The sequence below is a fragment of the Apiospora hydei genome (assembly GCF_038363865.1).
Source record: "Apiospora hydei strain CBS 114990 chromosome Unknown utg000008l_segment0_segment0, whole genome shotgun sequence".
NCBI classification, from domain to species: Eukaryota; Fungi; Ascomycota; class Sordariomycetes; order Amphisphaeriales; family Apiosporaceae; genus Apiospora; species Apiospora hydei.
This window is the reverse complement of record NW_027117367.1, coordinates 3,426,098-3,450,766: the sequence shown is the minus strand read 5'-3', so window position 1 is coordinate 3,450,766 and position 24,669 is coordinate 3,426,098. Positions and strand designations below refer to the sequence as shown.

At 54.7% G+C, this 24,669-nt stretch overlaps 9 protein-coding genes across 9 annotated transcripts; 2 read left to right on the top strand and 7 right to left on the bottom strand.

Annotated features, from left to right (window-relative positions):
• Positions 1–66: 66 nt before the first annotated feature.
• Positions 67–399, bottom strand: PG997_011667 (uncharacterized protein; the record flags this gene model as incomplete). Its single annotated transcript, XM_066815982.1, has 2 exons — positions 67–217; positions 296–399. The coding sequence occupies 2 exons, from the start codon at positions 397–399 to the stop codon at positions 67–69; spliced, it is 255 nt and encodes an 84-aa protein (XP_066665272.1).
• A 45-nt stretch (positions 400–444) lies between these two features.
• Positions 445–976, bottom strand: PG997_011666 (uncharacterized protein; the record flags this gene model as incomplete). The annotated part of the gene is made up of 2 exons (XM_066815981.1): positions 445–734; positions 877–976. 2 exons carry the CDS (start codon positions 974–976, stop codon positions 445–447), a joined length of 390 nt encoding a protein of 129 aa, XP_066665271.1.
• A 527-nt stretch (positions 977–1,503) lies between these two features.
• PG997_011665 (uncharacterized protein) lies at positions 1,504–4,583 on the bottom strand (the record flags this gene model as incomplete). The annotated part of the gene is made up of 3 exons (XM_066815980.1): positions 1,504–2,711; positions 3,546–4,038; positions 4,092–4,583. 3 exons carry the CDS (start codon positions 4,581–4,583, stop codon positions 1,504–1,506), a joined length of 2,193 nt encoding a protein of 730 aa, XP_066665270.1.
• Positions 4,584–4,972: 389 nt separating this feature from the next.
• Positions 4,973–7,884, bottom strand: PG997_011664 (fungal-specific transcription factor domain-containing protein; the record flags this gene model as incomplete). The annotated part of the gene is made up of 9 exons (XM_066815979.1): positions 4,973–5,588; positions 5,640–5,890; positions 5,954–6,391; positions 6,450–6,753; positions 6,818–6,848; positions 6,890–7,305; positions 7,420–7,538; positions 7,627–7,650; positions 7,771–7,884. 9 exons carry the CDS (start codon positions 7,882–7,884, stop codon positions 4,973–4,975), a joined length of 2,313 nt encoding a protein of 770 aa, XP_066665269.1.
• Positions 7,885–11,488: 3,604 nt separating this feature from the next.
• PG997_011663 (glycosyl hydrolase family 76) lies at positions 11,489–12,809 on the bottom strand (the record flags this gene model as incomplete). The annotated part of the gene is made up of 2 exons (XM_066815978.1): positions 11,489–11,992; positions 12,069–12,809. The coding sequence occupies 2 exons, from the start codon at positions 12,807–12,809 to the stop codon at positions 11,489–11,491; spliced, it is 1,245 nt and encodes a 414-aa protein (XP_066665268.1).
• A 3,439-nt stretch (positions 12,810–16,248) lies between these two features.
• Positions 16,249–17,396, top strand: PG997_011662 (NAD(P)-binding protein; the record flags this gene model as incomplete). The annotated part of the gene is made up of 4 exons (XM_066815977.1): positions 16,249–16,299; positions 16,384–16,696; positions 16,778–16,879; positions 16,963–17,396. 4 exons carry the CDS (start codon positions 16,249–16,251, stop codon positions 17,394–17,396), a joined length of 900 nt encoding a protein of 299 aa, XP_066665267.1.
• Positions 17,397–18,340: 944 nt separating this feature from the next.
• On the bottom strand, positions 18,341–19,273 carry PG997_011661 (uncharacterized protein; the record flags this gene model as incomplete). The annotated part of the gene is made up of 1 exon (XM_066815976.1): positions 18,341–19,273. One exon carries the CDS (start codon positions 19,271–19,273, stop codon positions 18,341–18,343), a length of 933 nt encoding a protein of 310 aa, XP_066665266.1.
• Positions 19,274–22,688: 3,415 nt separating this feature from the next.
• Positions 22,689–23,258, top strand: PG997_011660 (uncharacterized protein; the record flags this gene model as incomplete). The annotated part of the gene is made up of 1 exon (XM_066815975.1): positions 22,689–23,258. One exon carries the CDS (start codon positions 22,689–22,691, stop codon positions 23,256–23,258), a length of 570 nt encoding a protein of 189 aa, XP_066665265.1.
• Positions 23,259–23,788: 530 nt separating this feature from the next.
• Positions 23,789–24,481, bottom strand: PG997_011659 (uncharacterized protein; the record flags this gene model as incomplete). Its single annotated transcript, XM_066815974.1, has 2 exons — positions 23,789–24,046; positions 24,296–24,481. The coding sequence occupies 2 exons, from the start codon at positions 24,479–24,481 to the stop codon at positions 23,789–23,791; spliced, it is 444 nt and encodes a 147-aa protein (XP_066665264.1).
• Between the last annotated feature and the right edge of the window lie 188 nt (positions 24,482–24,669).

Below are 24,669 nucleotides of genomic sequence, written 5' to 3'. Positions count from 1 at the left end.
AAACGGTACGGAACGAACGAAACGAGGCGAATGACGACAATGGGAGATGAGGCGAGAAAGCTGGGCTTACATGGCGAGTTCGTAGTTGTTGAAGTTCTGCATGCTCATCATGGCGTGGAAGCCGTGGGATCGAGGGTCCGGACCGCGCGCGAGGTGTAGACCTTGGCGTTCGGGGAGCTTGCTGTAGTAGAGGTCTTCCGGGAGGGACATGCCCGTTCTGTTGGCAAGCAGGACGATTATCATCAGTCTCCGACGTACATGGAAGAGGCTGGGGGACAATTGGGATGTAGCTTACTCGCAGTAGTCGCACCCACACGGCTGAGGGCCGGTGCCGTGGTGGTCGCAACCGTACGACATGTCTCCCGTGGTGCCGCAGCACGTCCACCTGCCGATCACCATATTGGCTTCACAATACTTGGACTGTAGACGCAACACGAAGATGTCTCACCGAAAGCCCTGGGGCCAGTACCCAAACAGCTGCTCGTCGCTGCCGCCAAACTCCTGCTCGTACTTCTTCTTCATGAACTCGACCTCGGAGACCTGGGTGCGGCCCCAGCCCAGCTCCCAGCCGGCCTCCTCTCCGCCCCAGGTGATGAGCTCGAGCTCGCCGAAGTGGGCGGAGCCGTCCTCGCACGGGCGGTGCTTTTCGTACCACTTTGTCTGTCCTCCCGTGGCGTCATTGTCGTATTGGCTGTTGTTGTGGCCCCTGTGTTGTTGGTGGTAATCGGGTCGGTCTGTCATCTGGGAGTCTGCAACGCCATTGATTTGTGGGTTAGCTAATGTCATATTTGATAGCTAGGTAGATACCCTTGGATAGTTCGAAGCCCGAGAACAGGGCTTTGGGGGACGAAGAAGAAGCCAGCATCAACAACTTACCGCCGCAAGACGAGCACTTTCCGTCATGCTGACGCTCGTTGGCGCCGCACACCACGCACTGCTCCCCCTTTCCACCCGTCTGGGCCGGTGACGCTAACATCTTGGAGATAAATGACCTGCTGGTTCTGCCTTTGGAAAACCAAGCAAGAACGCAATATGGATTGAACAGTAATCGATTTGAGGAATAAGAATAATGATAAATATCAATAGCTATTTCGCTACCTAGCTAGCTAAGCTACCACCTGTCTTGACTGCTCCCCCGCCACTAGGGGGCCATGAGACTCCAAGGGCGTCAAGCTCCCAGCTCTTGAGTTTCATCATCGGTCGTGCACCCGCTCGTAGCGCGTCATGAAGATGACAAAGATTCCGCAACGCACCATGACAAAGGGACGTATCAGAACATCAGCAGAAATTGTCGGAGATGGCAGCTTGGGCCAGACCAGTCTAGCCGCCAGGCAGAGCTTAATTACTTAACAGGGCCCCCTCTCCCTGGCACTCATCGCATCTAGAGCTGTTCCTGGTTACCGCCAGCCTCGTAAATAAAACGTCATGGGGTATTGACTTTCCTTGGCACCGTCAAGCATGTGATAAGACGCCAGTCGAGGACTGGTTACTTGTATCGCCATGCTAAAAGACATGAGTACGCATAGTCAACGAAAAGCACACGGTGCCCTCGTCGTCCTTGATGCCGATGGAGCCACCACTGCCGCCATCCTGATCATCGCCAACAGCCGAGCCGTCGTGTTGGAGGTCGTTGGCCTGCGCCAACCATCCTGATTCCACCTTCCAGCAAGTGGGATATTGGCAAGATGGGCAATGGACCCATTGGCGCAACTTGCCGTCGAAGACCGGGTCTACGCCGGCGGCCACGACGCCGGTTCCGGGAGCGCGCCCGCCGCCCAGCTTGAGCGGGTCGTAGTTTCCCTTCTTGCGTGGCACGAGGCCACCCCAAAGCGACCAGGCCAGCGCTTCGTTCTTGCTGACGTGGGCGTCGCAAGGGATGCTGCCGATGCTGAGGGCGAAGTGCGTGCGGAGGTGGAGGCAGATCCAGTACGGCGCGCTGTCGAGGTACTGCCGCGCCGTCCTCTTTTCCGTGCCGTCGGGCACCACGAGCTCGTGCCGCACGACCAAGGTCCAATCACCACTGTAGTCGTCGCGCTCTGGGTGCATTTGAACCCGCCGGCGCCAGCGGGGGACGGGTCCGGGGGAGAGCAAGAGTTTCCAGAGAGCCAGCGTCTCAATCTCCTTGCAGAAACGGTGCGCAGGGATACCGCGGCCATCGCCGTGCAGATGGTGCCTCTCAACCAGCGCGATCTGCCGCTTGTTCGGGGAGAAGCTGCCGCCGACGTCGTCGAACAACCAGCGCAGCTCGGTGTCTCGCCACCTGCAAGAAAACCCATGCGTGGGAAGTCGGGTGGTGGGCACTTTGAAATCCTGGGAAAGCTCGGTGGCGGCATCACAGAACCGGTGCAACTTCACACAGTCGCCGCAGTAAACAAATCGATCGGCGAGGTCTTTCCCGAGGTAATCTCGCAGGAATTGGCGGCAGTCTTCTTCGACGGCAGAGACAGGCCTTTCCAGCAACGGAAAACTCCATTCGCGGCGGAAGGAGGTCCAGTCCAAGTCCTTGAGGTGATGCTTCAACAGCTTTCGTGCGGCGTGGCAGGTGATGCTGAGTGCTACTTGAGACGGGACAGGGAGCTTCTCAATGACGAGATCAAAGACTTCGATCGGCAGCTCCAGCAGCAAGTCGAAAGGAGACGGGGGGTTGCAGGGCACAGCAGTAGACATGGTGCTGTCACTTGGCTGTGTCGTGACGATATGCGAGGCCATTTCTGTCGTCGTCATGTATCAGAATATTATCCCGTCGCTTTTGTACGATAAGATAGGTTGGGTTGTGACAGGGCCTAGGGGAAGGAAGGAAATTCCATCCTCCTAAGTACGATCGAGATTTACACTTGAACTTTGCTTGTAGTTGTAGTTGCCTTTGCGTATTGCGCGGTTGCGATCAAAATTCTCGTTCACCCAGAGAAACCTCAGAGCTTGGTTTTTTGACAAAGTCTGGCTCCCTAGTAAGTGAACCTCAGGTGACATGATATTATTCAAGTTGCTTGCTTATTAACCACTATGATTGCGATAGCGGTTGACAGTTGCCTTTTCGTCCCTCCTCTCCCCCTTCCACTCATACCAAATCAGCCAAATAGAAAACGAACGTACACGGAGCAAGTTGCCCGTAAATACATACACAATCCCCCTATATCCATAATTCTCCAAAGCCTAGCGGTCATGATCAAGGTGCCATCCTAAAATCGCCCGCTGGCCCACCGCAAGCCACACCTTCCCCCTAAAATCCCCACCACCACCACCGGTGTCATTCCTAAACCCATAAACCCGCCGATGATCCTGCGCCAGCCACCCCGTATGCACGTGCCAGTGCGTCTGGCACCCCCGACACGAAACTATCGTCGACCACGAGTCCTCCCCGGGCGAACAAGGAGGCCCGCTGAACCGGTCCTCCCGAAACAGCAGGGGCGGCACGACACGGGATCCTCTGGGCCCGTAGACGGGCAGGCGGGTGAAGTGGCTGCAGTCCCGCCGGGTCTCGCGCAGCTCCCACTCCGGCCGCGTCACGAAGATGCTGTGGCCGTACCTTTCGGCCCGCCACGTACGCGGTGGCGCAGAGATGCCTGAATCCGAATAATGGTCATCCGTGCTGCTGCTGTTGTTGTTGCGTCGGGACGGGTCGTGCGTGACCAGGTGCGGACACACCCGGTACGGCGTCTGGTCCAGGAAGCGACGCACGACCTGGGCGTCGTGGCCGTCGTACAGGAGCTCGTGTCGGTCGAGGAGGTACAGGTAATTGGAATCGTCTACGCCAACGTAGGTCCGGCGGCGCCATCTTGGCGGTGGGGGAGGTCGTGGCACCATACCTAGTAATGATTTTGATGGTGCCAGGACGGAAGCAATCGAAGGCCGAGGAGGAGAAAGACGAAGAGGCTCCTTCATCCATACCGATGATATCTCCCTGCAGAAGTACCGCGGCGGGATGCCGTGTCCGTAGCGGACGTGGTGTAGCATGAGGCGGACCTGGCGGTACGTGATGCGGAAGCTCTCCCCTCCTTTGGCTGTAAACAGCTCGCGGGTGTCGACTTGGTCCCATTCCTTATCGCCATAGCCCCCCTCGCAGAAGTGGTGGCGGTGGCGGTAGTGAGGACCTTAGCGGCCGACGCCAGACGGGCGCGGAGCTTCTCGGGCGACATCTCTGTGGCCACGTCGTAGAAGGGGTGCAGTCGCTTGCACCCGTAGCAGTAAAAGTACCGGTCCGGGAGGTCTAGCGCCAGGAGACCGAGGAAGGGGTGGTAGGTTGACTTGTGGCGCACGACTTTGTAGGACGCCCATGTTGCGTTATTGTCGTGAAGAGAGAGGAACACCTGCCGCGCCGCGCGGCAGGTGAGACTGAGGGCTACGTGAGACTCGAAGGGGACTTCCGCAAGGATATGTTGGAATGGCTCCATAGGCAAGTCCAAGAGCTGCTGTAAGAGCGAAGGCTTCGACTCAGGTGGCATGGCGTCGTCGCTTGGCGGAGCTGTAGTAGTATTTGAGACAGAGACTCCCTGCAGGGAGTTCGTGATCTCATCCATCGCAGAGTCGTCGACAACAATGTTCGAAGATGTTGCTCGGAAACAATAGATTGATTTGTAACTCATGTAGTTTGGCGAGGAAGCTCAGATCCTCCTGGCCTGCTGGTTCGAGTCGGAGAGGTCAACAAAAAAGGAAAGGAAAACAAGGTAAAACAGATTCAAGCTAGCAAAGGAATTGGACCCTTTTGATCAATGTAAGTTTGCTTTGATTCTACCAAACAAATGACCAACGTTAACCACTTGCTACGGAGATAGCACCAAGTTACAGTAAACGTAAAACGAAATAAAAGCATGCTATACCCAGAAACACCAGAGCTTATCCAAAGAACTCCCTCGTCCCTCAAAGCCCAGCATTATTGCCTAGTTCCCACAAAAACCACGCGCTTACACCTCGCCGGAAAAGAAAGTATGTATGTACAGTAATTGTAGTTCAATTGTTATTTACATTGAATTGACTACAGCGTCTCGTCCTCGAGCAGCCCCATCATCTGCTGACTGCTATTGAACCACCCGCCGAGCAGCATGCCCTGCTGCGGCAGGCTCACGCCCTCCATGGCCTGGTACCCGGACCACGGCGCCGGCGGCATGTGGGCCTGCGTCGTGATGCCGGGCGTGCTCATGCGGGCGCTGCTCACGCTCCTCGCCCGCTGGTGAGCAGCCGCCGCCGCCGCCGCCGCTGCGTGATGACTACTGCCGGCATCGGACATGTCACTGCTCCCATGATAACCGCCACCGTTTGCACCACCATTCGCACCGCCAGCAACGACACCTCCGCCGCCCATCCCACCGTACGTGGGCGCAGGCCCGTAACCCAGGGCGTTGAGGTACGTGTCGAGCTCGCGCCCCACCGACTGCTGTTCGCGGCTGGTCTTGACCTCGACGTACTTGAGCGCGACATTGTACAGGACCTGGAACAGGCGCTGCATCCGGGCCGCGGGGTCCGAGAGCTGCGACACGGGCTCGAGCGACGCCACGAAGCTGTGCAGCCGGTCCAGGTCCGTCTGGTCCGTCGTCTCGATGACGTGGCAGAAGATGACGATGAAGGGGATAAAGGGGGTGTAGAAAATGGTCCTGGGAGTAGTGTTAGCGTAGTTCTCGGGTATCAGCGCAAGAATCACATACCATTGGAAGTAAATATCGATAAAAGGGGAGCCGTATGGCGTCAATATGGCCATGCAGCTATCGTGCTTCCCCAAGGCCTGCCGAGCTGACGCGATGCAGGCTTGGGTGAAGGTCGAGGTTGACCCTCTCGGCACCGGCACGGCGCGATATATGAGTGTGAGTATGGAGTGGTGGAGCACTTCGTCGGAGTCGGCAATGTACTGGATATCTTCCAACGCAATGGTCTTTGTCCACGTTGGAAGATTTTGCTCCTGGAATTACAGTATGTTAGCAGGGCATGACGGGTGGGTCAATAGTAGCTGGGGAAAACGAACCTCTATCTTTTTCTTCTCCTTCATAATGGAGAGCAACTCATCCGCCAGACCCTGCGCCCTCGCCGTCCGGATACCGTCATCCTGAGCCAGCGCCGCGGGACTGTAAAGAAGTTCGTACACCCGACCCTGACAGCGGGAGACCTTGATCCACGTCAAGAGGCAATGTTCAATGGCCGGGTGGCGGTCGATGCTCGATGTCGGTATGGGCACTGTGATGTCGTAGTCTTGGATGACAGACGGTCTACCTAGGCGAAGAGAGAGTCCTTTGTCGAGGACATACACGTTCCAAAACAGCCAAGCGTTCTGATTCCGCGCGGTGGGGGACTCGTCCCTCCAGGTAGCGCCGCGGTGGAGGCCAAGATTAAGACACATCTGGGCCGCCACGGAGATGAAAGACCAGGCCTGTGACGGTTTTGACCTTGCTATCGAGTAGTCCGCCTAAACCGGTGTCAGTAAGTCGTCCAAGTAAAGCCCCGGCTTGGAGGGAGAGTCCTACCGCAAGTCCCAACGCTATCACGTTATCTATAGAGGCCGGCATGTGGAAGGAAGCGCAGCCAGGGCAGCCTCGAGATGATTCCGACAATTCGTGGCCTCCCTTTCCAGATCTTCCGGCCGGAGACAGTGCTCGAGCTTGTCCACCTCCAGACTCATCTCCTTGAAGAGCCACGTGAGTCCCCAGAGCACAATGATGTACTCGGCGTCGGAGAATTTCGGCGAGAACATGACCCTGAGGACGTAATCCGTATATACGGACGGCGAGATCATGCCGCATAGTGACAGGTAGCTCACAGAGAAGCCCTCTGTATGACCCCATCATTGAACACGTTAACAAACACAGCCTATCAAAAAGAACAGAGCACTGACCTTTCGAGATGCGCAAACACGTCATAGTCAACTGCACATCCGGCAGCGGCCGCTCGCGCGACAGTCCCGTACTAAGCGAGCCCGCACTGGCCTCTATCGGCGAATTCGGCACATTGAGCTGCGTCTGCTGCGCCTTGACGAGCTCCTGCAGCGAGCTCAGGGTGTCGTCCAGCTCGAGCCGGAAGTCCTTCAGTGGCCCGGCCCGGACGGCCTCGTCGAGGAAGGTCCGGGCGAAGTTGGTATGGGCCGTCATGGACGAGCCGCCCTCGAACTTGGGTTCTGGGGGCTCGGGATGGTTCGTCGTGTTGTAGAAGCTCACGCCCGAGTTGGACGTGGGCGTCGACATGCAGAAGCCAACTTTCTCGGCGGGCTGTGATGCGGACCGGTCGGCGGCCCTGCTGCTTGAGGTGTGCTGAGCCACCGCGAGGTTCCTCAGCTCACTGACCACCTCGGAGAGGCGCTCCTCGATGCGATCAATCTTTCTCTCACTGGTCGGGGTGAAAGGCGTTAGTATCTCGACCAAGTCTCGCAGCCATAGAGTGTGTTCATAGTCACATGACTTATGTGACCGCCCAACTCAACACTCGTGTGGAAGTACTTACTATTGGGTCGATATCAAAACACGTTGTCGTTTGTGTCTGATACTTTGCGACGCCGTGTAGGTGCACTTTGTCCTTGACCGGACACAGCTCGAACATGGCTCTTCTCTATCGCATCCAACCTGGTGGAAAGTTAGCACTGAAGTTTTTGGTGTATAGATATATGGGATGAGGACTGAATAGGATAATGTGCTGGGCAAATATACATACCTTTCTTGCTCGACACGGGTCACACTAGATAATGTTTTGATATGTTAGTCACACTTATACGAGGTTATTGGTTACATGTGCGATGTGTGCACCGCCGGGGTATGCGGTAGTGCCGATCGGTTATCGGGTTCCGGTGTCACTTACCGCCCTGCGTGGGACAGGCGCGTCGTGCGATGGGTCCTTATTGGAACCCTCTTCGCCAGACTCCCCCTCCTCGTTGATCATATCGTCGTCCCCGTGGTCCTGCATATCCATCATCGCGTGTGTGGGGGCGGGGGCGGCAGTGGCGGGCCAATGTGATTTCGACGTGCCAATAGTAAGTAGTGTTGTTGTTTGTCAATATTATGTTTTGTAGCAATAGTAATAATTGGAAGGCAGAGCCGACAGCCCATGCATTAAGCGAATGCCAAGAGCACAGAGTGGAACAATGCTGCGATGTGCCGGACCAACCCAGTCCAAGACGACAACCCGTAGGGCTGGACTTGCTATCTCCGAATCCGCCGTGGAGGATGGAGCCGATATTCGATCCCGCTCGGAGCCGGCTCGGGGCTTGACCGGATGCAGAAGGTGGCGAAATAGAAATTAGATGAGAGACAAATAACGATGCAAATATGCTTATCTCTCGGGACAAGCAGCTGGTCTGGTCCTGATGTAACGGATTCCTCCCGAGAAAATGGTCGGTAGCAAATGAACAATAGCAAAGAGGCGCCCTCGGGATGTTGGGAGTGCGAAAGGGCCGCAACTCATAAGATGGGATCCTCCAGCAATAGGTAGCAGGCACCCTGCTCCTCGCGCCGCAGCCCGAGAGTTGCGAGCCCCCGATACACGCGCTTGACAGATGCAGGCTAAGGAAAACGTCCTGTGCTTCCAACCCACATTTCCTCGGGGCCCGAGCAGCCGAGGTTTCCTGGCACACGCCTAGGTCGATCGCGTCCCACTTGGTGCCGGCCTGCCGTTTCATCCTCACCTGTCAACTTCCGCTTTGGGGAAAGGGGGGTTCGTAGATCCGGTGCGGCCAGCCCGTACTTAAAGAAAACAAGCCGGCCCTACGCGGGCTCTGCCATCAAACAGAGTTCAACGCTTGCTCGACCTTCCATGCGCTCTCTTCCGTGGTGTCATGGCATTATTGGTCAGCCAGCAACCACCCTTTCCAACGACCGAGGAAACGTTGAAGTTTGAACCCTCATCGTGACAACCCCAGCTCGGTTTCACGGCCGCAGCCCTACAGCCGTTGAGGGTCGGCATTGGGAGAAACCACTTGTTTCCACTCGCGACAGGGTAACGTAATCGCAGGACTGTGACCATTGCAGTGCATGACGCTCCAGGCACCGGTAGTTTGCGACACCCCAGCCTGCCAGCACCACCAACCTCGGATCATTGGTAGTGTGAACACCCCATTGACCCGTATGGGTCAAGTGCTGGCAGCCTTGACACGAGACTAGCGCCCATGGGTGGCCCGACTTTGACTGCAGCGGAGAGAAACAAAAACTGTAATGCGCTATTCTTTGTCAAAGAGAGTTCAATGACCTCGGTCCGAGAGCATGACGGCAGTTCGTCGAGGCTGCTGCCGTCGTGGAGTTGGAGGTTCGATGCCGTGGGCCTGGGTGGGCTTTTAGTTCCAACGGGTTTCTGGTACCATCCAGCCGGATGGATGGGCCCGCCGCTGGAGGAGTCGTTGGTATCTCCATTTCCACTGCTCGGTTGCTTGGCATGCGATCGGTGCGTCGAAAAGGCCAAGTGCTACCCCATTAACAAAATCTGATAGAATGCGACGTGCCCATCGAAAACCGAGGTCATGATAGTGCATGGGTTATGTGATCACATTGTTTCAGGAGGCGACGAGCCGCAGGGCAGCTACTACTACCGACCTCCCCATGCGCAAATCTGCTGAAGATCTCCAGGGTGTAGAAAACTCCCTGCATCATTCAATACGAGCGGTGATCCTTTCGCTTGGCCAAGGTTGTTGGAGATCTTCCATGAAGCTTGCCGTCGAACCGAAGCAGGAACATACATTGGTAGGTTCGCAGGGCCATCCGGAGAATGCCCCCGTCGCCTCGAGCGACCAGGGCAGTCGAATCGCCATGCCTCAAATCGAAGACCAAGCGGGTGCTCACCCGCTTTGCCCAGTCCCGCGCCGATGAAACTCTGAGCGGCCCTTCGATCTGGACCAGGCGCCGGTGGGGGATGGGGTGGGGGGAATGGCAGCGCTCGCCTACCTTTTCTCACTTATGCATATTATCGAATTCGAGCCAGCCGACAGGACGAATGGTGAGGCCCAGTGGCAAGGATCATCTGCCAGACGCATCTCCTCTTGAAGACGGCACAATCTTCAATGTAGGCGACTTGGAAGTTGGTGGTCTGGACGCCGTACCAGAGTGCAACCAGTCAAGCCCCCTGATGCTCAACAGGGCAGCATCCGCGATCTGATCTCCGGTTGCAACTAAATGGAAGGTCTAGGCCTCGCTGAACCAACTCTTGCAGTATACATAGGAAGAAGTCGGGAACGTGCGACTGTGCTGTCACACCAGCCTCAAGACGGGCGGTATGCGTGCAGCTCTGCGAATTCGGGGTCAAAGGGAAAAGAAAAGCAAGCAGGTAGGTTGCCGACCGACTTTCGCCAACGACGAAAAAGCCACCCGGACGGACGATGATCAGCTGTTCATGTCCAGGCCGTCCTCCACGTGGTCGCAGCCCGAGTAGAAGATTCCCCCAGAATCATTCACCGTTGCAAGCGCCAGTGTCTTTTGCTGCCATCAAATCGTAGCCTGGAAGCGCAACGGCAACTCTCAGGCGACCAACGAAAGCAGCGTTCTTAGCAATTGCATGTTGAAGAACCCACATCTGGGCGGGCTCCACTTGGGAACCCCGTTGGCAAGAAGCACTTTGCAGTCGCGATGGGGAATGAAATGCACGTAGGCTCTTCAAGAGAATTGAAACATTGAACTTGAGACATGGTCGGGAAGAAACTTTCAAGCAAGCTCTTCTGGGTCATGGTAGACAGGTGTTCAAGCCAAGCAGACCAACTCCAACCGAGGCAACACAGACACAAGCCCAAAACCACACAAGCCTCTATTCGCCATGCTTAAGGTAAAATGATCAAGAATCGAAAGCCGTAGGCAAAAATTAATCATGAGATCTGTTGCCAGAAATAGCAAAAAGAGAAATTGACTCCCCCGCACAGGCTTGAACTGTGAACCTCCTGATTGCTACTCGATAACAGTCAGACGCGCTAGCCAATTGCGCCACGGAGGATATTCAATCTACTGATTGAGTGGCTTTGCTTGAGAAACTTGGCCCTTACAGCAGCCCATATCGCCGATCCCTTCATATGCTGATCTCTCATGGTACCAGGGAATCGCCCAGACACTCAACACGATGACGGATTATGCGATCTCATCACTGGGTTTTGACAAGAAACGCCGAAACAATCCTCTGCTCTTGGAACCTTGTAACAAAGCGCAAAATCCATCCACCTCATGGCATCAAAGAATCACCCAAACACACAGCACAACAACAATCTCATGGTCAATCATACCGAATCCGATTTCGCGAAAAGATGTCTCTACTTAACTAACCCTCGACGCCTATCCATTCGACCGTGCTGTCGTCGATCCATATCCATTGTCGCTCTGAACGCCTCCCTCAAAATGATACAAACTGAACTGAACTGGACTGAACCAACATCTCAAACCGGTTTGTTTACCCTACTATGTTCATAGAAAAGAAAAAGTTCATATCGTCACCATGGCCGCTTCTTCAACTCATAATTGCCATAGCATCTCGCCGCGCTCTGCTTGCGTTTACTACACGCCCGCGCTCATCCATCCAAACAGACCAGCCGCCCCGCCGAGCAGCAGTATCGTCAAAATGGCCGCGCCCGCCTTGTCGCCCGCCGTGATGGGCGTCGTGTGGCCAGTAAAGTCGTCCCCACCAATACCGGCATTGTAATTGCCGCCACTGGTACCGCCCGTCGAGTTGGTGACGGGGGTTTCGCCTCCGTGATCAGCAGCGACGAGACCGCGCCAAGCACGTTCATCTGCTGGCCCGCCCCCGTGCTGCCGTCGAACGCGCCCGTCGACCAGGAGAAGCCGCACGCCCGCTGGTTGGCACCGCCCGTGCACGTCTTGATGGCGGCCGTGGCCGAGTCCCGCAGGATGGGCAAGGCCTTCTCCGCCATGAAGGGCGCAATCTTCGTCGCCGTCGAGATCCACCGCGCCACGTAACCCTTGAAGCTCAGCATGTCCGTCGTGCACGTCATGTGCTGCTCGCACGAGATCTCGAACGCGATGTTGTTGGGGAAGAAGGTTTTGAGCGTGGCGTTGAGGAGGTCCTCCGTCCGCTTCCGCCAGATGTCGCTGCCGTTGGTCTGGAAAACGTATCCATGTTAGCCATCCGCAGTGGATTAGATCAGTACTGTAAAGCGGCTTCGGTTTGGGACTTACGTAGTTGTACATGTGGGCGGCGCCCAACAGGTAGACGCCGTTGTTGTAGGAGAACTGGGCGCGGTTGATGTCGGTGCAGTTGCTCTGGACGTGGGCGCCGTCGTAGATGTTGTACTTCTCATCCATGAACCCGACGCCGACGACCCAGTCCCAGGTCTTCTCGGCCCAGTCGGCGTAGGACTGGTTGCCCGTGTAGCGGGCGAGGCGGGCGCCAAGGTTGAAGAAGCAGCCGTTGGCGATGCTGTTCTTGTAGTCGTAGCCGTTGTTGGAGAAGGGGATCTGCCACCGGAGGCCGCCGTTGCAGGTCTTGTCGTGCCGGTTCGGGTCGGCCTGCGTGTTGAAGACGCCCTGCGCCAGCGCCAACCACTGCGGCTGGTCCTTGGGCGGGTTCGGGAAGTTCTCCTCGGCCGCCTGCATAGCCGTCATGCCCCAGAAGCCCTGGTCGTCGTTGCCCAGCGAGGCCGTCACGTTGGGCGGCATGTAGTCCTGGTTGGGTCCGACTTGCCATAGCAGCGCCTGCGTGATCTCGTCGTTGTAGGTGTCGTCGCCGGTCAGGTGCCAGTAGTCAATCATGGCCCCCCACATGGCGCCTCCTTCCCACCAGTAGTAGTCGCCAGCAGGAGGAGGCCCGGGAAGGATACCGGGCGTCTGGCCAGACTGGTTTCCCTTGTAGTAAGTCATCAAGTCGTAGGCAAGTGACGCGGAGGTCTTTTTGATGGCATCTGGAAAATGAGTGAGCATGATGATTACGCGCACCGCCGGCTATCTACCAACAGGGAGACCCTGGATGTCGGGGAGCAAATGCGCCGGCAGACGGGGAGGGGGTGGAGGTGCGTACCATCGGAATCAATCGAGTAGGTAGTGGCGGCTGAGACGGCCGTGATGCCAAGAAGAAGCGCGGCGGCAGCGCGCCGAACGAGCGAAGCCATCATGAAATGACAACTCGGTGGAGTTGGGACTTGGAAGTAACGAGCGACGGTGACGGGGAGGCGAAGGGAAGAGGAAGAAGAAACCAAGCAGAAAAAAGCGACACGCGTGACGCTTGAATCAGCCTGTTGTTCCCACTACCTCGTCACACACGAGTCGGGGCCTGAAGCCTGTTTTTTCCCAGTACTCTGGGGGGCACAAACACTCGCCGCAGACGAAGCTTACGGGTGTCCTTCAATGCTTTCAACAGAAAGAGGGACGCAAAAATTAAGTAATTTGCCCGTGCAAAGAGTGAAGACGCCTGGACAAATAGAGATGCCAAGTGTTTGATGGAAGGGTGGTGAATGGCAAGTGGTTTTTGGGTGAGCGCGCAAACTCGCAAATTAGCTCAGACGGGGCGGGAACTTGAATCAAGAGCTGCAGTTAGGCGCATGTACACTCGAACTATATATCCTCAAGTGTACCGGATATACGAGAATCGGGACTGCGCGGCCGACATGGGCCCCTCCCCTAATAAGGCACATAAAAAAAAGAAGAGGTGAGGGTGAGGGTGAGGGTGAGGGAGACGTCAGCGGGCGAGCATCGAGTGGCGCCGGACGGGAAAACGGCAGCGCTTGAAGACGTAGAGGGCGTAGTGGTGCTGTAGTTGGTCGATAACAAGTCCTCGACTCCTCGTTCTATTGTAAGATTACGGCATGCCGACTAGACTGGACTAGACCGGGGAGAGAGGAGAGACGGCAAGGGATTCGTGGGCAAGAGTCCATTCTTGCTCTGCCCACCTGAGCCTGAGTGACCAGGACCAACCAACCAACCAGCCGCAGCCAGAGCATCACAACATCTGAACCAACGGGGAACAATCAACACACACACACACACACACACACACACACGCGCGGGTACACGGGGCTAAAATGGACGTGTTTCAATTGATACTTGCGACAATCTGAACCATGCCATGGGCGATCGGGCTGGAATGACTTGGACAGCAGCGCGGCTGGGCCTTGATCGTCGTCTCATTTCACAGCAGCAGCTCCTTGGACAGGAAACTCAAAATCTAGAAGAAGAAGAAAAGGCAGGTGTTCATGTCGGTAATTGACCACCGCGCGACTCGTCGATAAACCACCACAGCCCCCGTGGTCAAGCTTTTTGACGTGGGGTCCTTTCGCTTCTCGCTGTCAAGCTGGCGCGAGACGGTTGGATATTCCAGGGCCCCCAAGTCGCCCAAGTCGCCCCAGGCCCCCTAGTCCCCTACGTGGTGCCCCATACGGCCCAGAAAAAAAGGCTTGTTTTCCCAGAGTGCTACTTAGCGCCCGGCTTGGCCCTGGGGATTTCGACAGGGAAATGAAATCTGGTGCAGGCTAGGGGCCATACGTAAGCCAGCCGGCACAGCCTCTCAGCATTTCAAGTCCCACCCATTCATTCTAGCTGTCGCGCTATTCTCCTCCCATCGGCTACGCGGAACGGTTGTGCAATGTGAGTTTATGAGTTGGACGTATCTGGTGGGGGAACACTGCATAGGAGAGGAGCATTGCTCTGTAAAACCCGCATGGAGATGCTTCTGGGGGGCCAGCGTTGGGGGTGGAGTCGGACCTGGTTTTGGGGATTGTTATTTTGGGGCGCGAGAAACTCCGCAGCAAGGGCTAGAATTTCTGCCTCCCAACTTCAATGTTCAGACCGACCTTTTTGTGTCTAGTGGGACGATGGGCGGGCGATCTGCTGCACCGTCTCGTATTCTGATGCACTGCTTGGAATCACCGCAGCTGAGGTGCGTTACCTACAAATCGCCTCAAATCCTGGCTGGACAAATCGGCGAAGCAAAAATAATCGGACGAAGCAAATTATGGTTGCGGTCTCTACCAGCCACTTCACCTGGCCTTCAATTGAATTTTTACTGGGCGTTGTGTGTAAGCGAAAAAGGTAGCATTGCACGACCCAAGTCCAGAGTCGGAAGCTTGCGGGAGGGACCTCAGTTTGTGGACCGGGCCGGGCAGAAATCAATTACGTAGGCCTCTGCGCTTGCTGGGAGAGAAGCTCCAGCGTCAGACCAACCATCACCAATCCTATTGACACGAATTGAATAATTACTGCCCGGCCGCCAGCCCTCCCAAACAATCGAGAATACAATGACAGTCGTACACATCGTGCAATTCCGCTTCAAGGATGGCACAAGTGCTGAGGCCGTGTCACAGGTCTGTGCCACCTAGCGTTGGTCGGGGGTTGTTCAAGGCTGTGGCTAACTTGGCCTTACTTCGCCTGTCCAGGCCTGCAAGCATATGTTATCTCTGAAAGAAACATGTGTGCATCCTCAGTCCAATAAACCGTACATCACCTCCTTGACGGGTGGTAAAGACAACTCCCCTGAAGGCCTACAGGTTGGTGTTTCCCCCTAGGCATGCCTTGGCCATCGCTCCCAGCTCTTGACTGCTGAATCAACACACATACAATAGAATGGCATTCAATACGCGTTTGTTGTCCATTTTGCGACGACCGAGGACAGGGACTACTATGTCAAGACCGATCCGATCCATCAAGCTTTCGTACAAACCAATGGCCCGTTCATTGAGAAGGCCATTGTGGTCGATTACACAATTGGGGAGTTCTGAGCGCTCCTGACGGGCACGGGCACGGACGCAACCCCGCCAGCACCCTTGAATCGACTTGAACCCAACTGTCAGATATCAACTTCACCCCATTGTCTATGAAGGCATTGAATAGACAATTGCACGTGTTCACGCAAAGGTACATGTATGCATGTATGTCCAAATGATTCTACACCTGTGAGGTCTATCTTTCGTGACATCAAAGTCGCAAAGCAGGTTGCTCGATAGGATCAGCACAGTCTCTGTCCCGTTACAATCATCCGGTAAGAAGAGACTCTTGGGTTTCTCAGAATCACATCTGCACGTAAATACACGTAGTTCAAGGCACTCTGAGTGGCGCACTTGGTTACACTCTGTTTAGCGACGCTATCTGGAACCAGGGGATCATTGATGACAGGCAGGCAGTGGAAGAAATGCGTTGCCATCCAGTAAAGATCCACCATTAATCCCGCCGGACAAGAGACTATCTCCGTCTAGGCACAGCAGTCGCTTACAAATGTCAAGTAACAAAGAGTCTTGGTAATCGTGGCTTCCCTGGATATCAAGTTCGACTGCATATGAAATGAAGATCAAGTTGTCTAAATATAAAGGCACACAGTTCTCTATTCCAATTGAAGTAGTGTCACAGGCCTAAATCAACTCACTTGCAACCCATGGCCAATTTAGCAAAGACGATTGTCGCAACAGGCGCCACCTCCGGCCTCGTAAGCTTCCCCTCACGCCCGCCCGATCGCCCAAACAGCAGCATCAACATCGTCTGTTTACATACCTACTAACTTCCATCGCAGGGCTTCGAATTGGTCAAGCAGCTGCTCGCCCAGACCCAGCCGTACAAGTTCATCCTGGGCGCCCGCGACACGCAGCGCACCCAAGCCGCCTACGATGAGCTCCAGTACGACAGCGCCAGGCACAGCCTGACCATCCTGCCCCTGGAGCTGGCCGACCTGGCCACGGTCAAGAGCTTCGCGCAGCAGGCCCTGCAGAAGCTGGGACAGGACCCGGTCGACTACCTGGTGCTCAATGCGGGCATGGCGCGCAACGACGATGCGCCGGGCTCGGGTACGTCGCGGTGGAGCGACTCGTACTTGGTCAACCATTTGTGTAAGTGACCGGCGAAGCCAGCATCGCCTGCTGCGATTTCTGCTGCCTGTATGAGCGTGCTTTAGCTGACATTATCCTCAGCTCAACATTACCTGACGCACCTGCTCCGGCCCAAACTCGAGGCCTCGGGGTCCCGCATCGTGGTCGTGTCATCCGGCGCGATCCGGGGCGTCACAGATACCAGTAAGCCAACCTGCATAGTCCAATCTGACTATATACGTTCTATACTCTCTTTTGGAGCCATCTCACTGACATTACCTACCCAGGCGTCCTCGACCAAGACAACAAGCGCCACCCCGCGACCGAGCGCAGCGTCTACTCCGCGACCAAATTCACCCAACTCCTAGGCGCGCACTGGTGGCAGCGGGCCCTCAAGGCCAAACCCAACACCAAGTGCACCGTCGTCGCCGTGTCTCCAGGTCTGATCCCGGGCACCAACCTGGCGCGGCACATGGCGGCCGGCCAGCAGGGGCCCGACCCGAACCACCCAGACGCCAAGAGCGTCGCGACGGGCGCGCAGAGCATCCTGGCGGCGCTGACGCGCGACGATCTGCCCGCGGACCCGGAACAGCTTTTCTTGACGAGCTGGGGCGAGTGGTGGCCCAAGGATGTGTACGGGTTGAGTCTTGACAAAGAGTTGCAGGATAAGTGGTGTCCTGGCGTGGAGGAGATTGAGAGGGAGGAGGGGATCTCGGCTTAGGTTAGGCTCTTGCATAGTACTGGAGATAAAAAAGTAACACTGCGTTCACGCCATTTTCGGTTGCATTTCCCGCTTGATCGCGCTGACCATATGTTCGATCCATTGCAAGCCATCGTGGGTCATATCAGCCATGTCAATTGATCATTCCGAAGGGCTGCACTACCAAGCCCAGAGTATCGGAACGTGCAAAAAGTATTTCCTGCCCAAGACTGCCCACAGCATTGATGCAGATGAATCTGAACAAAATGCAAAGGTTTTGGCGACACCCGGAATCGAACCGGGGTCTACACGGAACAGTTGTAATGCTAGACCACAACGTGTTGTACTGACCACTATACTATGTCACCTGGAAATGACTGGGCTTGCCAATTGTTGAAATAAAAGTTGCTTATCCATTTACTTATTGGCCAGGTCAGTGACAAGAAGAATGCATTGGACGAGGAAGTGGTCTTGATGGGTCCGATTGAGAGGGATGTCGACGAAAACTTTGTCCTGGGCGTCGCTTATCCATGGTGGGTGACGCAGCACATGCAGCGACCAAGGAGTCCCCGCCAATCTCTGACCGGAACCTTGCCTGGAGACTGCTCGAGATACCGAGGTCGGCGACGAACCTCGTTAGGACAGAAAAGGTGCTTTGGAAGAGCAATGCGACATGACCACATGAGAGAAACTGCCAGAAGCTCAGAGGTTTGGTGAAGAGTTGCGGAAACACCGGTTACAACAACAATGCAAGGAGGAGTCTCGTATCTCGTTATATTCTGCGATCATACGACAGGTCTGTACTCCAAACTATGAACGAGACAAGATATAATATATACAAGGTGCAACTATACTGGGTAGCAGACGCATCTGTCCTCAACTCAGTGTTACTCCCGAGACACATGCGTGGTGAAGCATGTGTAGGAAATCTGATGCCGTTAGCCGTGATCAAACATGGCCAGCTCCTACGTCCACTCAAGGATGCTATTCAGTCCACATGTAGTCCATCCCAGTTCTCCCAAGACCACATCGTGGTAGGCAAACCCGCCAGCAAGGAAGATGCCGAGAGCGCCACCTCTCCAGGGGCTTCGGGACCCGATCGCGCTTATGAATAAACTTGTGCCAGTAACGATGCAGAAGGCGGATACCAGTCGAACGGGACTCATGAGCCCCAGAGTATACTTGGGAACTCTGACGTTGAGGCTGGAAGAGGGGTTTGGCTGTGCTACCATCTCCTTTTCGTCTGTAAAGCCCGGTACTTGAGCCGAATATGGGGTCTCGCTGTGTGTCGTCTCACTCCGTTCGACATCGAGAGGTCCAGTGGCAGTCGGGGATTCACGGATGGCGGACGGTGCAGAGCAAGAGCGAGAAGTACGGACGACTAGGACCTGCGGCTCAGTGATGCCGCCGCTCTCTGGGGTATCCTGGCGCATGGTCCCTTTTGTTTCAACGTTGGGAGACTCGGTGGCAACCGGGTAATCGTGGGCGGCTGAAGGAGGCAGCACGGGACGCGGAGTAGGTAGACATGGCTGCCTTGGAAGCTCCCTCGTGCTACAGCACTGGCAGCTCTGTTCAATATCCCGCCACTGGCGCCTGCGCGTCTCGCTCTGCTCGCGAGACGGGAGCTGTGGCCCGCAGTACTGACAGGGGGTCTCTGCTCGAGACTTGGGTGATCGGTTGCGTTCACGGTCTGCGAGTCGGTGGCGACGGTCTCGTTTCTCCAAAAAGCGGCGCACGACGGCCACTCCCAGCACACAAAGTACATCTTCCCATGTATATCGCGTACGGCTAGACTGTATCACAGGTTCGATATCGTCAGGCTCCCTGCCCCGCTCTGCGTTGCCGTCGTCGTTGTCGCCATCGGCGTGGCCAAGAATATCCCAATACAACGCATCCATGCTGTTCAGAATGATATTCGTTTACAGCCTCGTCGGGGTGGTTGCAATGTAAGTGTGGATACGTTGCAAAGTTTATAAACAGGCTTCTTGCGTAGTAAATTGTTCGCCTAAACGCTGCTTCTTCTTTGGTGTATGAACCACAATCCGACTTATTCCGAAATAGTCTTGCAGGTTCTACGTCAAGGTTGAGGTGTTTTCAGGGGTATCGTCGTTTTCAAGGTTGAGTATACTTACTTTTGCCTTACCAAGGGGCAGGCAGTACCACAGATGCTCAGGTCCAGCTCTTTCCATGATCGGCCGACATCTTCGTGGGTATTTGAATCGTGATGTACTTTTCTTGATCCGCGTACAGTTTTCAGCTTCAACCTAACCGCATGACAATGAAGGGTGGACTACGAGCTTGGGCTCGTATCAGGAGCACTTGATAATAACATACCGTTCTTCGACGACCCCGAAAAGACGCAGACTGTGGCTCATCGAGGACGACTAGTAACCAAGTCCACGATGCAGTGAATCCCCGAGACATCCCGCTAATAGCTGGTGAATGCAGCATTACGTACGACATTTCTATTGACCTGAACAGTGAGTATATCAAACGCCGTAAATTCTAACCCGATCTCTACAACCCAGTCCAAGCAACCAGCTATCAATCCACGGCATTCTATTTTCATCGACAGTGACTAGGAAAAGTTCCATATTTCAACGAAAAATACTCAACTGATAATACCGCAAAATCACGACGCATTTATGATCTCGGGCACAACACAGCAGACGCATAGGTTCTGGGGACATGAGGAAACAGCGTAGATCAACTGGCAGAACAAGTGATCAGATATCATGAGAGGCCACACCATCTCCCGCAAGCTATGTCTCAAGAAAAGTGCAATACACCATCCCAGTAAACATCCACCGACCGCTCTTATGGGCTTCCCTACTTTACATGCGATCGTGACTACTGATAAATGATGCATGTCATCAGCATGATTGCCTGCAGCTGCCCATCATGTGTATCTTTCGCGAGGCAAGACACGACGGAGCCTGGGCGAGTGGCAAGCAGTTCCCATGATCCAGCTGAATCGGAGTGCACGAGGAAGTCCAGGACCAGCATGAGAAAGGCATACAAACTCTATATCTTTACAATTCTCTCTTTTCAGATTCTGTATGAGATTTGGTGCATGGAGCACTGCTGACCTGTCCGGGACCAGCTACTTGAAAAACCGGGGTACGAATCTGTTTCGTCGACAAGGGCAATGTCCATTTGATCAAATAGATGGCGAAATAATAAGTGCACTGATTGACTGGGGTCGACTTCAACTGGTGGGACCAGCTGAGAAATAGTTTGCAATAGCTGCTACTAGTTATACTGTCTTATCTCATGAATTCGCACTAAAGAGCAAAGCTCTTTGAAGCCCGCTTGGCTTAGTGGTAAAGCGCATCACTAGTAATCGGTTTCTGACCAAATAGGTTCATGACCGACGACATGATGAGATCACTGGTTCGATTCCAGTAGTGGGCAAATCTTTTTGATTTTTAAAGGACTGTGTGTAGTAGATATCTTTTTGTGAAGCTCGTTTTCTGTTATCGGAAATAGATGTTTGTTAAATGAAATGTTCATCTTTTTACCATTGAAATGCAAAACAGGGCGCAAGCTGCAATCCCAGTTCAGAGAAGCTCTGACCTCTAACGAAAGGAGCGAAAACGCGAGGCGCACCAGAACTTGACTCCAGCGACACGAGGCTTGTTACCCAATATTTTTGCGCTTCCTTCCCTGCGAGCCTGGTACAATACGCACGTAGCATATGAGGTAATTTGGCTGGTGCAGATCGGTTCATGTCCAGCGTCCTTCATTCATCTCCAACTACCACAATAGTAATCATGGGATACACAATAATTGGTTGCTCAAAGGGAAGCTGGATTGAGTCCTATTGATTTTACCTTGATGGGCAAGGGCGATTGTAGCACGTGCATGTTGCTCAACGACTCATGCTACTTGCCATGCCGCAGCGAACCTAGGCTGATATCAAGGCCAACAGCGCCTCGTATTACTTGTACCAGCCGAGGAGGATGGTGGAAGTTGGCATTGAAGCCCAAAAACTCAAATAAGATGATGGGCGTATACACACCCAACGTCGCCGTTTGACCAACGTTTGGGCGGTGGTCACGCGAGCAGGCGAATTGTGGGAAGCAAGTCTTGAAGCTACCTCATCTCCTGTCTCTCAGCTGTGAAGCTTCGAGCTCCCAGCGCATAGCGCATGTGTCATAAGTCATCATCATCGCGCTGATCGCCTCGCAATTACTGGAGAAGCGAGCTGGGCAGCGAGTAATCGGACAGCGATTGCAGAAAGACCCTGATGATCCAATAGGGCAAGGCTGGTGATTATCAGATCCGGCCGTCAATGGTTCGAAAGGGCGAGAGGAGGGCCAAGGGGAGCCGAGGCGATCTGGTGGACGGCTGTGCTCCAGATTTCCGTCATCGGCCGGTCTCGAAAAGCGCTCGGTGGCACGGGGAAACCGGATAGGCGGGGGCAAATCACAAGCCAAGCACAAGGGGACGGTTTTCCAGGGACCGACGCCTACTGAGGCCACTGAGACCCTGCTGGACCCGAATTCAGCGCACTGAAGCGCACTGAAGGGTGGCAAGCTAGGCCCAGCTGGGCCTGGAAGGTATCAGCTGCTCCGGTTTTGGCCGCATGCGGGCCAATCAGCGGCCTGGCCATTCACTGCAGTACTGTAGTGTTCGCTCCAACTGCGAAGGAATTTTTCGTCTTTTTCTTCGGGCCAAGGTGATTGATTGATGGATAGCCCGGGCACATTGGCACATGCGCCCAGAACCCGAGCCAGACCGACCGCTGGCAGCCAATGCGTTATCGCTGATAAAAATAAAGCCCGCATTTTTGCTTGGATTCCAAATTTCTCCAGACTAGCCTTTTAGCTTCTGCCTCCCCCCAAGGCCCCCTGCCACTTCTTCACATTGATTAATCTTCAAATTCGGCGTCGAACTTTTTTCCTCTTTTCCCAGTTGCCAATAACACGTTCATTATATACCGACAAACAATCCAGACGACGGCGCGACGGTTTTTCCCTCTTGATACTCTTTCCTGATATCATCCACCCGTCGTTTCCCACTGTTTCTATTCCCCGACAATAGACTAGAAGACTTGGACCACTCGTCCTTGACTCACTTTCGTCCCGCATCTCCGGTGTAAGAAATCAAAGCGAAAGCGAACGCAAAGCAACAACCGCGTCTGTCGGATCTCCGAACGACCAACACTTGCTTCGCCAATACAACTCAAACCTCTCAACAGAGTCTGCCTGACTCATTCGCGATCGGTTTTGTTGTGTCCACTCGAGCTCTTTTCGAGTTCATCTCGGATTCTCAATCAAACACATCCAACTTTCACCCACAACCGCCAAGATGAAGGTCTTTTCCAATTCAGTCACCTTCAACTACTCCTGGGAGGAGGTATCCATTGCCAACTGGCAAAAGTACGGCCCCTGGAACGACAAGTCCGCGCACGTCATCGCCGTCGACACCCTCAACCGATCCGTCGACCCTGAAACCGGCATCCTGCGCACCGAACGCCTCATCACGTGCCAACAGTCCGCCCCCAAGTGGCTGCAGTCCCTGCTGGGCAGCTCCGACACCAGCCAGGTCTTCGAGACCTCGTACGTCAACCCGGCCGAGAAGACCGTCACCATGGTCTCGCATAACCTGACCATGTCGAACCTCGTCAAGGTCCAGGAGACGGTCGTCTACCAGCCCATCAACGGCAAGCAGACCCAGTTCGTCCAGGACGCCCGCATAACGGCCCTCTGCGGCGGCTGGCAGCGCATCAAGAACAACATCGAGGACGCGCTCGTCACCCGCTTCCGCGAGAACGCCGCCAAGGGCAAGGAGGGCTTCGAGTGCGTCCTCGCCATGAGCCGACGGGCCTTTGCCGAGGAGCGCGAGCGCGAGCAGAGCGGCCAGCTGATGATGGCGTGAGATACTACAATCTTCGTACTCTCTCTTCCCCCTCATCTACAGCAACACGCAAGGCAGACACATGACCGCCCCGCGTCGGCTCGTAAGATCACAGACACTTACTTGAGCGCGCGCCCGGCGGCTTTGTTACCCTCTCTCAAAGACAAGAAGACCACGATAGACGACTGCATTTGGCGACGGCGTTTCAGAGGATTTTGATATTCCGAGAAAGAAAAGTTTGGCGTTATATGGATTACAATACCCCCAATTGATTGGTTTGGCGGTGGAAAGCGACATCGCCGGGGTCACTGTCACTGAACATACCACCGAGCTTTTTGATCATTGAGAAACATTTTAGACATACATAGAACTAGACAATCAGTAATGTTGACTCTACTCAACTCTGCCAATATGCCTCCCTCGAAGTTCCCCTCATGTGTGCCGCAGTTCGCATCTATCTATCACTCAATATAACATGCATAATCTATATGGGTATCGTGTCTTGTCAAGCGCCAGGTACGCACGCCATTCCTTGGTAGCTGTTGTCATGGCTAGCATGCAGTTTTAGCGGCTGCTGCTGACCGCTCCCTGCACCGGGATTCGTAGTGCTTCAGCAACCTGCGCGTGTCGGCATCCAGCGTCGCCTCACTTTTTGCTTCTTCTTGTCCCTCGCAGAGCGCCCGGCGCGCAAAAGCGGCGCCTTCTTCGAATCGGCGGAAGAAATACAGCTCTTCGACGGCGTGTAGCAACTCTTGAGTTTCGTGCTTCTTAGGTTTTGGCGCCAGTGGCAATTTGATTGTTTTCCATATCTTGACGATAATGCATAAGTTACTTGTTGCCAGGGAACAGAGGATGAGTCACGAAATGCAGTCCATGCGATTGTCGGGGAGGGGAGGGGAAAACAACAATATGAGAGGGGAAATGGCAATACGAGAGACTGGGATATGATAACAGAAATTGATGCGTTGGCAGCAGTAGTAAGCATGGTCTGGGCAATGCGCGGGGGTGTATCGTGATCGTGGACGGAGGGGGGATCAAAAACAAATCAAGGAACTCACATCTCCATTTTCGACCTTGACCCTGTAACCCCTCCGCACGGCTTGGAACTCCTCTTCGGTCTGACCCGTCCGATCTACCGGCGGCGCGGTGGTCGGATCCGTGGCCGTGGCACTGGCGCCGGCCTCGGGATCGTGATCGTCGTCGGACAGGTTAATGGCGAAGAGGTCCGATTCCAGGTCCGACATTTTGCATTCTTCGTTTCCGAATGTCTGGATGCTGCTACTTTTGCGAGTGGAGCTTCGATGATGTAGGTTGCATCAATTGGAAAACCCAATTCCTGCTGCTCGTATGTTCTTTTTGTTTTTCACATGGGATGAGAAGGGAGTGGAATCGATCAAATGAACTATTGTCGCGTGACTGTGGGTAACGGCCT